The sequence below is a fragment of the Mus caroli genome, chromosome 1, assembly GCF_900094665.2.
Source record: "Mus caroli chromosome 1, CAROLI_EIJ_v1.1, whole genome shotgun sequence".
NCBI classification, from domain to species: domain Eukaryota; kingdom Metazoa; phylum Chordata; class Mammalia; order Rodentia; family Muridae; genus Mus; species Mus caroli.
The window spans coordinates 126627655-126644448 of NC_034570.1; the positions used below are offsets into that span (position 1 = coordinate 126627655).

The 16794-nt window shown below is 47.0% G+C and overlaps 1 protein-coding gene across 1 annotated transcript in view; it reads right to left on the minus strand.

The window, feature by feature from the left end:
- Positions 1-16794, minus strand: part of Lgr6 (leucine rich repeat containing G protein-coupled receptor 6) — a 121702-nt gene that overhangs the window by 39624 nt on the left and 65284 nt on the right. The window contains exon 5 of the mRNA XM_021160737.2: positions 2590-2805. Coding sequence (XP_021016396.1) covers positions 2590-2805 — 216 coding nt within the window. The remainder of the gene's footprint in view (positions 1-2589; positions 2806-16794) is intronic.

Here is a 16794-nt window from a genome sequence, read left to right on the forward strand (position 1 = left end):
CCCCTCCATCTCAACTCTCACCAAGTGTATTCTGCCTGCCTCAGTTTCCCAGACTCCCCTCCCCTTCCCTTTCAGCTCTGGTCCAGACCATCTCAGCTTCTAGACCTCCAGGTCTGTGGCTCCTGCTCTCTCCACTGAACTATTCATTCAGCTCTGGAGTCCTGGCACCTCCAGTAGTGCAGCCAGGGATCTAGGCTGGGGCTTATAAGATGATCTACTGGACATTACTAAAGAGAAGCTTCATAATGTTCTTGCTTGTGCCACCCGTGTGGGAAGGGGTTCCATACATGTCAGAGTGGCACCTGAGCACAGACTGTTAGAGGGAACGGAATCTCTTCCGATACACTTGTCTGAATATCTCCTGACAGGCCCCCATGCACACATGTGTTTTTCTGTTTTGTTTGTTTTGAGGTATGGTCTCATTATATAACCCACACTGGTCTCTACCTGGCCATCCTCTGGCCTCAGCCTTCCAGGTTGTAGAATTACAAGTGTGCACAGGCATACACCACATAGCCTGCCCCTTTGTTTTAACTAACGTTCTTGCTTCCTATTGTGGTTATCCTTCCTTATCTGCCTCCTGGGATTCCCCACAGCATATCTCAAAGTCCTGGGACAACATCCTCCAGTCTTCTTTGCCTTCATTATCACCTCCTGCTGGAAAGCCTCTTTCACACACTAATGGGAGGCAGAGAAGTAAGCCTCACCCTGTGCCAAGGAACCTGGCATGTTTCAGCTTTGCTCCTCTGTACAAGCTTTTCTCCCTTAATTGTCCCTTCTTATACCCAATGGGACCTCGCACCTTCTATATCTATATTGGGCTGGGCCTGAATCTCATGCCAGCTTCCTAACTTCCAGCCAAGCCTTGAAGTTCCATGACGCCTTTTCTGCTTGGTTGGGAAAACCTCAGAGGTAGATCAATTCTTCCTTCAAAATGCCCCTTCCAGTAGCACACTCCCACTCATCCTTTCTGCTACCTCCGAAGCTGAACCTTGATACACAAGTGCCTCGAAGCTAATTTTCCTGTCTCTGGGCTCCCTGTGTCTCCATCCATTCCTCACTCTAACCATCCTAAAATATCTCCTTTTAACATTTGCTTGAAAACTTGCAAGCTTCCCTCCACAATTGATAAATAAAGCTGGAGTCTTTGCTCTGACATAGTCTGTCCCCAAAGTCACCTCCTCAACCTTTTCTCCCATATTCTGCACAAGGACTCTCGGCTATAGCTGGATGGCCCCGATCACCAACAGCTAAACATTCTGTCTCCTCTACTACGTCTTAAATGCTCTAACCCCCTTTGCTTGTCCAATACCACTGTCTCTCCATGTCTTGCCTCTCCCAGGAAGCCTTCTTCTTTCCCACTCATAGCTGTGAGGCCTCCCCACTGTTCCTGTGCTACGTACAAATCTGCCTTCACCACTTAGCTATAGTGACAAAAGTCATAACTGCCTTGGTTGTCTTTCTTCAGAGGAAAGTAGACTGTAAGCCCTCTGTGGGCCAGCTGTTCTGCCAAATCCTTCTGCACACACACAGAGGCTCTGTAAGCTCATATAGCAGAGCCTGTTGCCCATGTAGCAGAGACCCATCCTAAAGTTCTCATTTTCCAGTCATCTTGTCTGTCACAGAGACCTGACCCTATTCCCATGTGAGGTCACAGGGACATCACCAAAGCTAAAACCAGCCACACTGACTCCCAGAACAACGGAGGATATGGCCATTCTAATAGAAGAGTAGACTCCACTGGGAACATTCGTGTTGGCTCTCTAAGTTCCCAAAACAGAACATTAGACAATTAAATCACTACCTACGTCTTCATCTCTCACATGGAACTAAGCACCATCCCTTCATGCTGGCCTAGAAAACCACACCAGATTCCCAAGAACAAAGGAGGCAATGCTGCCATTTAGCAGAGCCACTAACACACATGTTCCCGCAGCAATTAGTATGTAACCCAGAGCAATTACACATGACCTCCAAGCCCTTAGTAATTAGACTATGAACTTACCAATCATTCATAGCAATTAGCTAGAAGCTAATTTGCACTGTAAAGTTCCCACTAGGAAGACAGAGTTAACCCCAGCCCCTATCCCTGCCAGGGATGCTATCTCGCAGGTAATTACCCTGCTGGGGCTTTGACATCTAATTACATGTGATGGCCTTTCCTGCTTCTTTAGGCCTGCAAAATTAGATGGATTTATTCTATCCCTATGCCAAAGCATATGACTGTATCTTTTGATTGTCAACTGCGGTGGGAATTACTTAAGAAACACTTGATTTATATTTCAATTAGCATGGAGTGGCTATTATACTTGCATAGTAAGAAAATAAAAGAACAAAAATATTTCTGTTTCTGATTATAGTGATTAGTCCCCTAAGTGACTCTCAGAACACTTCTATGAGCTTAATGTCATCTGGCTTTGAGATCATCCTATAGCGTCAATGAGGGACGGTCATCTTCATTGTCTACAGAGCAGAAACTGAAACAAGAAGGCTTGACATTATACCAAGAAGAGCAAAGCTCCCAACCCAACTGGAGAAAGCGTGCAGCCTCCCATCCCTGCAGGGGGTGGGGACTGAGCCTGCACTCACAGCACCACAAGACTGGTGAGGTTCTGGAAGGCATAGTCAGGGATGTGGCGGATACGGTTGAGAGCCAAGGTCATGGCCTGTAAGGCAGGAAGGTTGTTGAGAGCTCTGACAGGGATCTCGGTGAGTGCATTGTCATCCAGCCAGAGGTGGCGGAGGGAGGAGAGCCCCTCAAAGCTTCTCTCAGGGACCAGGGAGATGAGATTAGCATCTAGGCGCCTGGTGGAAGGAAAAGAAGATGGAGAGGGATCAGTCCAACGCAGGTACAGATCAAGCTTTAACAGGTACTCTACAGTACCACTTACCATGGATCCCACCTCTTCAATATTCCAGCCCACAATTCACATCCACAGCATTCCTATTTATGACCCTAACTATCCCTCTCAGAACCAACATAGAAGCCATAGCCTATTTGTGATAACCAGCACTTCTCACGCATTCTTAGCTCCCCTGCTCTGAGTGTGATATTTCCCCAGTCCTGTCCACCCCAAGGAGATTAATGGATTTGTCCTCTAAGGTGACTCAGGAAAATTTCTCCCTTCTAGACATAACTAAAGAAAATGTCTCCTCAAACATGTAAGTCATTCTGTCACCTAATCCGGGCATAACCTGTTCCTTAACTCCTCAAAGACCTTCAAGTTTTGTATGGATCCTGTCAAAGCCCTGGGGCTGCTAGATATGTTAATGACCTATGAAGGTACAAGGTACAACAAACCTTTTGTGGTGGTTTGAATAAGAATGGCCCCCATAGGCTCATATATCTGAATGTTTAATTACTAGGCAGTGGCACCATTTGAAAGGATTAGAAGGATTGAGAGGTGTAGCCTTGTAAAAGGAAGAATGTGACTGGGGATAGGTTTTGAGGTTTCAAAAGCCACCAGCACCTCTAGCTGGGGAGTTTCTCCCAGGGATGCATGAGACCATCAGGGAGGGTACTGCTAAAGAAAAATAGGCAAGACACAGAAGCATTGCTGATCTGTTTCAAGCAGGCCTGTGCTCCCTACCATGACGATGATGGACTAAATCTCTGAAACTATAAGCAAGTCTCCAGTTACATGCTTTGTCATAATAGTTGTATTGATCATGGAATTTCCTCATAGCTACAGATCACTGATGGAGACACCTTTTATTTGCTGCTTCTCAGAACAGGTAAGTGAAAGACGGGTGACTATCTGAACAGAGATTCCAGAGCACAAAACACTTGATATGATCCCTAGAGGACTTATTAGTTCTGCAGATAGACAGAATAAGATAACTTATCTTTTCACAGGTCTGCCCAAGCCATGAGATGCTACTGTTTCTGCCTCTTAGTCTGAAACTCTGTTGTCCTGCACAGGGAGCAAAGACAAACTGATCTGTAACAAGCTCTTGTATTTATGCTTAGACTCTGCTGTCTTGAATGGGTCTTATCTCTGAGCCATGGCTTCCCCACACAGACTTCTCATATCCATTTTGGAAGCCTCAGGTCTTGTTCACAAAGCTTGAAGTACACAATCCTGAATCCAAAGCGGGGAATTGCTTGTCCAGAAAAGTGGGAAGAAGTGATTTTCCTTTATCCCAACAGCACAGGCCTGTTTGGAAAAGGTCAGCAGTGCTTCTGTGTCTTGCCTAAGTTACATTAGCAGTACCATCCCTGACGGTCTCATGCATCCCTGGGAGAAACTCCCCCACTAGGCATCAAGGGGACTCTGAGGGACAGGCTGACATACAGCCTTTGGTTATAAGGACAAAATTCTTAGGACACACTCTGAAGGCTGCAATTTGGAAAGACCTCCCACCATGTCAGCATAGATGGTGGGAAGAACCTGAACCTCTGTGTTTATCGCTGCTATGTACAAGAGCTAAGATAAGGAAACCAGATGCCCATCAACAGGGGAATGGGTAAAAACACATGGTGCATACAGATAATGGAGCTTTATTTACCCATTAAAATTGTCATGCCATGCCAGTGAAATCTATATCAGGATTGTGTTCTGTGACTCAGAGAGATAAAAACCATATAAGAGTTTTCTATTGTATATGGAATCTTGACTAAATGCATAATATGTATAGACTGGGGATAGCAAAATAGCAATACCTAAATACCAAATACCTAAATACCAAAATAGCAAAAATACCTCAATAGCAAAATAGTTGCATAGTATGCTCAAGACTACAAAAAATAAATAAGTGAACAATGCATGTATTTATCTATATATATACATTAGATGGATATAATAGATATATACATAATGTGATATGAAAATATTATATGAAACATAATATTAAGGAATATTATATGTTATTAGAGAAAAGCCTAAAAGGGGGCAGAAACAAGAGAAGGCAATGGGGCATGGAAAAAAAGAACAAATATTGCCTATTTTTCTCATGCATAATGTAATTATAACTATGCATACACACATAGTATATGTTTATATGGCATTAAAGCAGAAGGTGGGCTGGAGCGATGGTTCACAAGCTAAGAGCACTTGTTCTTACACAGGGCCTGGGTTCAGTTCCCAGTACCCATATGGTGATTCAAAAGCATCTGTAACTCCAGTTTCAGGGGATCTGATGCCCTCTTCTGACTTCCATGGGCACTGCATGCAAATGGTAGGTAGATTATATAGAAAGATATGAATCTATATAAATATATAGATGATATGTAGATATATGTTCAGGAATAATACTCATACCTATAAAAGTATATCTATACCATATGTATATATACATATATATGCAGGAAAGCACTTGTACACACAAAAGTAAAACAAATCTTTTGTTTGTTTGTTTGGTTGGTTTTTTGTTTTTCGAGACAGGGTTTCTCTGTGTAGCCCTGGCTGTCCTGGAACTCACTCTGTAGCCCAGGCTGCCCTGGAACTTAGAAATCCGCCTGTCTCTGCCTCCCAGTGCTGGGATTAAAGGCGTGCGCCACCACTGCCCAGCAACAAATCTTTTTTTAAAAGTAGAAGGTGAAACCATTGAGAGACCAGCAGAAGTGGGCAGGAAGTTCAAAGAAGAGTAGAAGAGGATGGGAAATATAATTGGAGAACAATGATATGCATTATGTCAAAATAAAACTCATTATTTTGTGCACTAATTAAAATAATTAATTTTAATAATAACCCGATGAGGCCAGCGATCTCTACAGTGAGTGCTCTCTATTCCTAAGGATTCATGTCACCACAGACATGATCCTCTGTCACTGTACATGTGATAGCTTTAACCATAGGGAATCCAGTAACCGTGACCCCACCAGTAGTCACCATTTCTATTTCTGAGCACTTGTCATATGCTAGTTACAGGGCCAGGTACAGGTATGTGACTGCTCAACACTACCACAAGGTGGCTCTAACTATCCCCACTTTACAGAGATTGGGCTAAGTCACTCAGCTAGTGAGCCAAAATCATGAGACTTGAACCCTTGTCTACTGACACTCAAATCCATGAACCTTCCCACTGTGTGATGCTGACACTCCAGACACATCAGGGGAGGTGAGAACCTGCTCACCTACTTAAGGGAGACAGGAAGTGGGACAGGATGTATGTGGGGGTGAGATGGGGGGCACCTTTTAATCCTGTGAGCCTAAGATGGATGGAAGTCAGTTTTTTTTTTTTTTTTTTTTTTTGGTTTTTCGAGACAGGGTTTCTCTGTGTAGCCCTGGCTGTCCTGGAACTCACTTTGTAGACCAGGCTGGCCTCGAACTCAGAAATCCGCCTGCCTCTGCCTCCCAAGTGCTGGGATTAAAGGCGTGCGCCACCACGCCCGGCTGTCAGTTATTTTTAAAACGACTTGTTTTTCAGTTATTTATTTACTTTTGCATGTTTGTGGGCTCACATGTGGAGGTCAGAGGACAGCTTACAGGAGTCAGCTCATTCCTCCCACCGTGTGGGTCTCGGAGTCCCAACTCAGGAGACTGAACTCAGTTCATAAGGCTTGGCAGCAAGTGCCCTTACCACTGAGCAACCTTGCCAACTCCAGAAAGTCACTTCTGTGTGAATGGATATGTGTAACCACACACGTATGCCTTTGCACGTGCATCACATACTTTCATGTGTGCACTACAGTCCTGAGCAGCCCACTTCCTGCATTTTGTGCAAACCACAGGCAGGAGAGCTTGTGTAGGGCCCCTGAAACCAGTCTAGTCATTTAGCATCCAAAGACTTCCTGCGTCCTGTGTTTTAACCTCACTCAGAAAGAGCTCCTCATTCTCACATCTCAAGGAAGGACTGATTGCAGGACCCTCCAGCCCTCCTTCTTCTTGGGCAGGGAGCCAGGATGACTCTATAGCTCACACATCTATGGTAGAGCTGTTCTAGGCCATTGAACCACAGGGCCGTTTGTATCCCTGTTCCTGGTACTTGGAGATGGGGAAATGGCAAAGTTGAAAGTCAAGTGAATCAGCAAGCATAGAAAAATAGGACAAGAATATGAAGTCATTCTAGCTTGTATTTGTGTTTGAGGTGATCAGGGAAGTTACACATTCCACTCACGCCAGCTGGGCTCTGTGGTGGAGCAAACCCAGGATGGCACTGTTGGGTACAGTGAACTGAAACACATGCTGCCAGGAGGGACTGATGGGACACACCTGAAGTACAAGACCTAGAGATGGGGCAAGAGGGTCAAGAATTTAAGGCCAGCCTGGACTGCTTAATGAGTTCAAGGCAAGCTTGGGCTTCAAAGTAAGACCCTGTCTGGTAGGCAGCAATAACAGCATGCATACTGTCCAATTAAAATTGAATTGCATGTAAATGAAGACCTTTGGCAAAAATTTGTCCCATGTAATATTTAAAACCATGCCCAGTAAAATTTAAATATCAGATAAAGGGTAAGTGTGTCCCCACCCCATCCCACCCCCCGGCAAGACTTTTATTTTAGGGGGGTGGAGAGATGGTGCAGCAAGTGGTTAAAATACTTCTTGCTCATGCAGAAGACCTGAGTTTGGGCCACAACACCCATGTCAGACAGTTCACAACTATCTGCAATTCCAACTCCAGAAGAATCTGATGACTCTGGTCCCTGTAGGCAGCTACACTCACATGCAGATACCACAGATATCACAATACACATGCATATCAGTTACAAATAAAAAAAAAACATTTAAAAATGCTTTAGATCTATTTATTTTATGTGTATGAGTGTTTTCCTGCATGTATTTATGTGCATTGCATGCATGCCTGATGCCCATGGAGGTCAGAAGAGGGCATCAGATCTCCTGGATTGGAATTTAGGGATGGTTTGTGAATCATGTGGACACCAAGAACTACACTAGGGTCCTCTTCAAGGGTAATATGTGCTTTCAGCCACTGAGCCCCATTAAAAGAAATCTGGAAATGTATTTGAGTTTTATCTGGCAACTGCTCCTGTGTGGAGAGTGTGTGTGTGTGTGGGGGGGGGGGGTTAGCTGTTAGCTGCAGCCACACGTCCCTTCCTTTTAGCCTGTGTATGGCACTGATGTCCCCGTTGGCACCCTCCTTCTTCTATCCCTTTAACAGCCGATCTAGAGATGATCTGGTGACCCCAGGAAGCAGCAGGGCACCTGAAAATGGTAGGTCTTGGAGACCTTGGCTTCTAGGCTAACACTCGGTGTTGAGTTCAAAAGACTCAAGCTTTCTGCCCCAGGGGAAAGCAGTAATCCCACCACCACCACCACTACCACCAGGGTGGCCTGACTCTTAGAGACCTGCAAGGGTCAGCACCCTGCTGCAAAGAAATCTCTCCCACCTGGCTCCTTCATAGGATGGGTGCCTTCTGCAGAAATCCTTCCAGTTACTTTGAGGGAGGGTTCAGGCTCCACTGGGGTGCCTAGGCCCCTGGGATAAGTAGGCTTCCCTGCCACCTGGGAGTGGAAGGGGCTGATGGGGGCTTCTTTACTGCCAAGCAGAACCTGCCTTTGGGGACTAAGAACCTTCCAGAGTTGCTCCCGCCCGCCTGCCCGCCTGCCCGCCCGCCTGCCCGCCTGCCCGCCCGCAGGTGGGAGAGCCAACCCTGATTCTGGTTTGGCAGGCGGAAGACAGCAATTATACCAATTAAGCACTGGAATAAAATCAACACCGCTCCTCTCCCCCACGTGGGCCTGGCCCCTCCAGTGCTTTCCGATTAGAATTCTTCCCTGCGGTGATAGGGCAGATTAGCAGAGCTCTGGCAGGCCAGTTGGGGCTTGCCTGGGCTTTGGGGAAACAGCTTAACATCTTCCTACTCTCAGCCCCGTGCTGAGGTAGAGGCAACAGGTAGGGTGAGAGGGTCTAGCTCCAAGACTTTTCAGGGAGAAGAGGACATGTCTGTCCGATGACCAACGTGAGTAGAGAACCTACAAGGAGAGTTTCAGGTTAGACAGCAGGAAACGTCCACAAAGGGTGACCCAGAAGACAAGCTGTGTATTTGATGGGGACCTGAAGGATGCTAGATCTAGCTCAGGTTACATCAGGATCTTGATATGCTGAGATATCAAGGGAAATGTCAAATGGGAGGTCAGGTCTGGAACTGGAACTCAGGGCTTCTTTCTGCTCTACTACTCTGACTCCCCCAGAGTGATGAGAGGGGCTTGGGATGTAGAGGACCTTGGCTGATGGTAAAGCACATGCGAAACATGTACAAGGCCTGGAGTCCAGTCTTCACATCACATAAAACTGGAGATAGTATATGCCTATTATCCCTGCCTGTAGAAAGTGGAGGCAGGGAGGTAATTATGTTCACGTTACTTCCCAGCTATGTAGTTTGAGGTCAACCTGGGTTACAGGATTCATTGTCTCAAATAAACAAAATTAGATAGGTAGGTTGATAGGCAAGTTGGTATATAGATGATAGACAGACAGACAGACAGGCAGACAGACAGATAGATAGATAGATAGATAGATAGATAGATAGATAATAGAGATTGATTGATAGATTATAGATAGATGATATAGATAGATAATAGAAACAGATAGATGATAGAAATAGATATTTGATATAGGTAGATGATAGATATATGAAGAGATAGATAAGATAGATAGATGATAGAGGTAGATAGATAACAAAGTATGATAAGAGGACAAGATTTGTCTCTCAGTTGTAGGAAAACAGAGGCTCTTACAAACACAGGGGAGCAGGCTGATATAATTTTCTGGAACTTCTTCCTATATGGGCCACTAGCTGACCCACAAAGTCACCAGGGATTCTTTTAGATTTATTAGTTTTTAAAAATGTATATGACTGTTTTGCCTGCCTGCATTTATGTTCATCATGTGTGTGCCATGTCAACAGAAGCTAGAAGAAGAATAGCATAGGATCCCCTGGAACTGGAGTTACAGGGGGGCTGTGAACCACCATGCGGGTGCTGGGAACTGAACCTGTGTCTTCTGCAAGTGCAGCCAGGGCTCTGAGCCTCTGAGCCATCCCTCCAGTCCTTGCCAGTGATTCTCTTAAAGGGACAATTCTTTAGAAGCTCTAGGCTTGGTACCCAGCAATTGTGCTTGCTTTCTGAGTCCAGACTGGTTGGAATCTGAAGGCCGATGGGTGCAGGGAGAGCAGGAAGACAGCTGAGAAACCATCTCAGAAACAGAGAGAGTGCCCACCTCTCCTGTCCTGCTCAGCTTAATGATGACTTAGGTCTCCTCTCCAGCACATGGTGGAAAGATGTAGCAGATACAGGACAGGGGTCTCCAAGAGCAGAGATCAGGAGGGAAGGTGGTATGAAGGAGGCTCCTTGTGGCGGGGGCACATCTGGGGAGAGAGCTCTGCTTCTCATCCAGTCAGAGAGAGCTAGACCTTTAGGTTCCTCCTATACCGTGCCCCTTCACTGGAAGAAAACCCTTCTGCAAGTCCAAGGACTCTGAATGTTCCTTGATCTCATTGGTCCACCAGGATTTTTTTGGAGAACAGGGATGGAGGTTCCATTTGAGATATTCAGGTTCAGAGCAGGAACCCCTAGCTTGCAGTCATCCAGTGAGCAACCTCTGGCCACTTGCTTGGCCCCAACCCTTACTCCAGCCCAGCTGCCTCTGGCTGCCTCTGCTCTCTTAGGAGTCTCCCACCACTGACCCTGAAGGCCCACTACATAACTTTCAAGACCCAACACACATGAGCTTGTAACATCCTGTTCAACACTAATGAAGAAGTTCACGGTGACCCTGAGGATGGCGAGTTGTGCATAGATTCCCAGCACTTGGGTAGCAGCATGACTAACAGCATTGGACCAGCCCAGACTACATGGTGAGTTCTAGGCCAGCCTGGGCTATGGGGGCCCAGACTTGGAAAAATAAAACAAAACAAAACCCAAGATGGTAAAAACAGCACTAAACCTTATTTAAAACTTCCCCAGGAGTTATGGGCAATTTCTGTTCCCATTTCCTAATTGGAACTGTCAAGAGAAGGAAGAAGTTGGAAGAGAGAGATTGATAACAAGGAAGCTTCAAGCAGTTGTTGATAGTTTGGGCCAAACCCAGACCTCGGCTTTCACCTTATAGGCCTATCTCCAGCTCAAAGGACACATAGATGGACTTTGGGTGGAGCGCTGGAGATAGGAGGGAGGAGGGAAAATGGAGTGTCGGCTTCTTAGGCTCTGATAAAAGCAGAAGGGGAAGATGGGGAAGGGAGAGAGAGAGAGACAGAGAGAGAGAGACAGAGACAGAGACAGAGACAGAGAGAGAGAGAGAGAGAGAGAGAGAGAGAGAGAAGCAGCCGCTATGGAAATGGTAATTCTGTGGGGGAAAAAATTCTACATAGGAGCCGTTGATTGCCTGGAGGGACCAACAGCCCTGACCAAGAGCCTGCCAGGGAAAGTAAGGGTTCCAGAAGGGGCAGGCTGGCACCTGCACAGCAGCGAGGAGGAGCCCCAGGTCTCTGCAGGCATCAAGGTCCCCTGGCTCCCACCCCAGCACTAGCCTCTCTACAAGTTGCCAGCTTTTGCACAGAGGCCATGGGGCTCTCATTACATGAGGGTGGGCTCCCTGTGCACAGCATTCCCTAGTCCTGCTTGGCCTAAGGACTATCTATCTGTCTGGGTACTAAGCAGACTGTACTGGACTCAGGCAGTTTGGGCACCGGTACTTGAGTGTCTGTCTTCGTATAAACTGACACCACTCCAAGGCTCTTGTGTTATGAGGACCTCCACAAAGCTCTGCTGCCCTGGAGGTATCCCCTATTACCTATCAGGTTGTCTCAAATGCCCCTCAGTACAGACAGCATTCAGCCAGTGAATTAAACTAAGCAACCCTTTTATGCCAGTGTTGGGCTCAGCTCTGGGAATCAACTTGAGTAACACATAGTCTCCCCACCACACAAGTTCTCAGTCTATTTACTTGATTATTTACTAAGACTATATGGCTTAGTGGCTCAGTGGCCTTAGCTGATGTGTAGTGAGGACTAGGTGTCTGGCTAGGTGTCTAGCGAACATTATATACATATTATCTTACTTAATCTTCACCCCAGCCCTTTGCATACAGTGAGAGAGGCTCAGGGAGGGGGAAGCCATTGGTCTGACTCCAAAGCCTCTGGCTTTAAACACACAGCTTCACACTCTTTGATCTAGCTTGTAGAAAACACTCTTGGAGCCAGGGCCCAACCCTTTTTGCCTTTGAGAAATCAAGGAAGGCCTCACAAAGGAGGGGGCATTTAAATTATCTCCCAAGGTAGGATTTTCTGTGCGATGTTAGAGAAAGAGCCTGAGAGGCAGCAAGAACAGTAAGAGCAAATGCCCAGAGCAGGGAAGGCCTCACAAAAGACTCAAAGCTGGCAAGTGTGTGAGCAGAAGCTGGAGAGGAAGTGGCAGGAGCAGGGAAGGGTAGGTGGCAGCAGATAACAAGCTGAAGTGGGGTGGAGGAAGATCACCCAGTGAGGTTAACCATAGGCTGGAGGCAGGGTGTGATGCCTACCCTGGGCTCGGGGTGGGCAGTATGGAAGCCACTCTGTCCTCTGCAAGTGCCTCTTATCTTTATCCAAGGGAAGAACTGGGTAACCCTTGAAGCAGAACCCTTCAAGTTACTGCCATGCAACCCAGGCTACTGGCAAGCCTTCCCTTGTGCAGGTGTGAGCATCAGAGCTTGTCCTGAAAGGCCCTACCTGGTGTCTCAACTAAGGAGGGCAGTCCCAGCACATGATGCCTTTAGGAGGTGCCACTTGGAGCTTTTTCCAAATAAAGAACAGGCAGAATGTTGGTTCTAGAAATAGTAACCAAGCCTAGAGAACATGGGATAGGACTCCACACCCAGCTCCAGAAAGTTCCCATCCAACATCATCTCTGTGCCAAGTACCAGTGCACATGGGATGTAGGCGATGAGATTCCCTAGACCCTCAGGTCTTCTTTCTGGTGGCTGAGTGTCCCTGGTGTTTAGGGGAAACCACCCAATAGAACATGGTGTGACAGGAGGAAGGGTGCTGTCCAACACAATAGCCACGAGGCACCCGGGGCTGTTGACTACTTCAAATCTGAGTCACATTACCAAGGAATCGGGTTATGTTTTATTTCATTTTCATTGACACAAGATGCTGGTGGCTGCCAGACTGGACAGCTCTGAGGAATTAGGTTTTGTGTGAGACATCCGGCTACAGTGACAAGGGAGATTTGGTTCCTGCCTCTTGGGAACTCAGAGTACATAAGCCACCAACCATGATACAGTGTAAGTGTGCTCTTGTGCTGCAGATGAGTGTGTGTGTGTGTGTGTGTGTGTGTGTGTGTGTGTGTAGAGGAGACAGTGATTGTCATGATCATGAGGACAGGGAAGGTATACCAGGCTTTCAAAAGAAGTCAGTGGTTGACATTCATGGTGAGCCTTAAGGACAACTGAAGCTCCTTTCAGTAAAACAGGAAGGATGATGTCTGTCAGTGGGGAGATACTCAGACATCTGGCCAAAGCCCACCATGGGAAAGGAGGAACAACCCACTATGTGCACAGAAGCAGAAGCTGCTGGGGGGGGGGGAGTGGGGATGGAGGGACGATGGAGAGGCAGTTGTGAGGAGAATGTGCTAGTCTTGGGGGCACTGTGTGCCTGATTTTTAGCCTTAGGGATTGGGAAGGCTGAGGGTAGGAACACAGCTCAGGTGGTAGCTGCTGGGATCATGTTCCTCTGAGACACAGAGCTCTGGGATGGATGCCTAGTACATTCTTCTCTTCCCCCTGGGTTCAGTTTCTTCACCCAGACAAGGTGAACCCAAGAAGGATTCTTGAGCCTGTATCCTATAAGAAGTCCATGCCATCTTTGGACAAAAATCTTCCTTATTCTTGTCCCTGTGTCCCGAGGCAGGAGCCTCGCTGAGCATGCCTGCTTACAAGCATGCAGTGTGCTGCCAAGGCTCAGGCAGCCAGCTCCACTCCACACCCTAGAAGCATCACAACATGACTAAAGTCCTACCATTTGGACAGAATTACCTTTTTTATAGTGCAGAATCTGCCCGCTATTGTTTTTAAAACCTGGCAAGTATTATTTGGTATCCTTTTAGCTGAGAACATCTTTTTTGAGGAAAGTTTCTGTAAATGAGACACAGGCATGGAACACAGGGTGTGCAGAGAGATGGGAGCTGGGAAGGACGTCAATCAAGGTGGAGGAAGACAAAGGCCAACTTTGGATCTCCAAGTGTCTTCACCTCAGAGACTGCTTCAATTTTTTTTTTCTCCATTGTACTGGAAAAGCCATAGGAAGAGGAACTATGTCACCTCATTCCATGAACCTCTCTTCAGTGGATTGGGGTGCGGGTTGAGATGGTATTAAAGATTGAACCCAGGGCCTTGAGCAGGCTGACTAAGTGCTCTACCACTATATCCCTATGCCTCCAAGTCTGTGCTCTTTATCAGTCAAGTTAAGAGCTGGGACTGGGTGCTAAACACTACCAGGTAGACCAACTGCCTCACATGTACAATTCCATGGGTTTTGTCTCTAGCAGTGGAAGAAAGGGATGTTAGTAGGACTTCTAGCACTACTTAGAGAACTGCTTGTTAAGAAGGAACCAGAGTCATAGAAATAAGAGCTGAAAGGGACCCCGTTCAACCAGGAATCTCTAAGGGACCAAGTTACTTGGTCAAAGTCACTGAATGAAGTATGACATGACCAAGAAGATGTTGGCTGTGTATGAATCTACTATTCAGCGTCTAATGCTCCCATCTCCCAGCCCCTGCTGCTGGGAGGATCGTGGGAGAAGATTGGGTTCCAAGAGCCTTTCCTTGGACACATCCAACATTGGGTTCTCTCCCATGGCTCCCAGCCATGACCTCAACATTGGAACCTAACCTCGGGACCTCACAGAGAGCCACACCCATACAGAAGCATCCTCAGACGAAACCCTGGAGAGCTGGAGATCGATCATTCACGGACGATGGGTCTCAGGGAGACAGGGACTGAGGAGCAGAGAGGAGGCCACTTGAGCTACCAAGGGCCTGAACTGAACTTGTGGAGAGTCGAGCCAAGAAAGGTGTGGGGAGCCCCAAATGATTGTATGTTTCCATCAGTGACTGAAAGAGCGGGGAGGCTTCGGGGCTCTCCCTTGCCCCACACAAGGAAGGGCTGACTTTGCTGGGGTGCAGGGATTTCATCAGCTCTGATTTATGTCACCTATAGATGCCTTCCCTCGCACTGTCAGCCTTCCAATAGATCAAAAGTAGGATATTAACATGAAGGCAATTCCAACTCGTTCTCAGGGCCATGCTAATGCCCAAGCCACCCTTCTCTTCCATCTGTCAGAAGAATTGATGGGTGTGCAAGAGCCCCAGGAGGCAGAGCAGCCGCTTCCTTTGTGTACATCAAAGGCCGATACCTGAGTGTTTCTGCAAGCCATTCCTTGTGTTCTATTCGGCAGCAATATATAAAAATAATTACATGCCCTACAGGAGGAAGGCAGCAAGAGACCGTGTAGCCTTCATGAGCTTCCCCTAAAGACATGGACCTACAGATCTGGGCAGAAGGCCAGCTTTGTGGGTGACAATCCAGGAATCTGGGGGTGGGGACTGTGAAAAGCTATCCTGTCTCTCCCCCACCTTCCAACCTTTGGATTCCGAACTACAGGCTGGTTTCTGGGGACCTGGCTGGCTGTGTGAGATGTGTTTGGGAGCTGAGTTCTGTGGTTGCTTGGGCCTGGTGCCTGCCCTTGGCAAAGGCAGCTGTGGTTGGTGCAGGAGAAAGCAGATGGGGGTTTCCCCAAACTTGTCTCTCCAGATAGGGTGAAGTGATATCAGAGTTTAGGGAGCATGAGTGACATCCCAGTGCTTGAAAGATACTATTAGCAGGCTCTGCAGTAATATGTACAAGGGAGAATAAAGCCAGACCACAGTTTAACATTTCTAGAAGGAGAAGCAAGAGAAGAAAGAAAAGGTAAAAACTCATATTGTTCTGGCTTTCCTAGCCAGAGTTCCAGGCCTTTTGATAATCTGTTTTCTCCTCCCAGTGGAACTGTATGAGAAATGGAGAGGTTACACCTACATGATGCTAATTCCATCTTTCTCGGCCTCCCCATCTCCCTATCTCCTGCTCATCCATCCAACCATGTACCACTCATACAGACTAGAGAGTTGTTGTCACGCCGGTCTTGCCTTTTTCTTCATCAGAATCATCCACAGCCTGCAGTCACCTACAGCCTCTTTAGTTGGCCCTGAGTTGACTCATCAGCTTCATTTCTCATTCTCCCATTCCCCACCTCAGCTGCAAACATGCCTCTCTGGGAAGGGTCCACCCCAGAGTCCACACTTAATCATTCTTGTGCTTTCAAGGAGCTGCGGCCTCTTAAAATGATAGTTTTCCCTCCTCTCTTCACATCTTTGCTTAGAAGATCTTTTAGAGCCCACCAGGTATCATCCCTTTTTTATACTCAGCTTTGTCACAGTCCTGACTGACTGACCCAAGGACCTTCAGCCTCATCCACAAACAGGGAGAGTGGCCACAGTTCCTCTCCTCCCACCTGGAGGGGAAACAAGCCAATGAAAGCACACGCAAGTTCAAGCTGTATCCGTAAAACTGAGGGACATGCAGCCACTAATCACTTGCCACCAAAATACATATCAACACATAGAAAAAAGAAACACATGGGCGTGCGCGTGCACACACACTCATATATGGATATGCTTGCGCACACACACACACATACTCACATGTGTACAGGCATGCACACACACACACTCATATGTGCACACACATGCACAGACACTCACTCACTCACATGTACACAAACATGCACAGACATACACATGCACACAGTCACATATACACAACACATGCACAGACACTCACTCACATGTGCACAAGCATGCACAGACATACACATG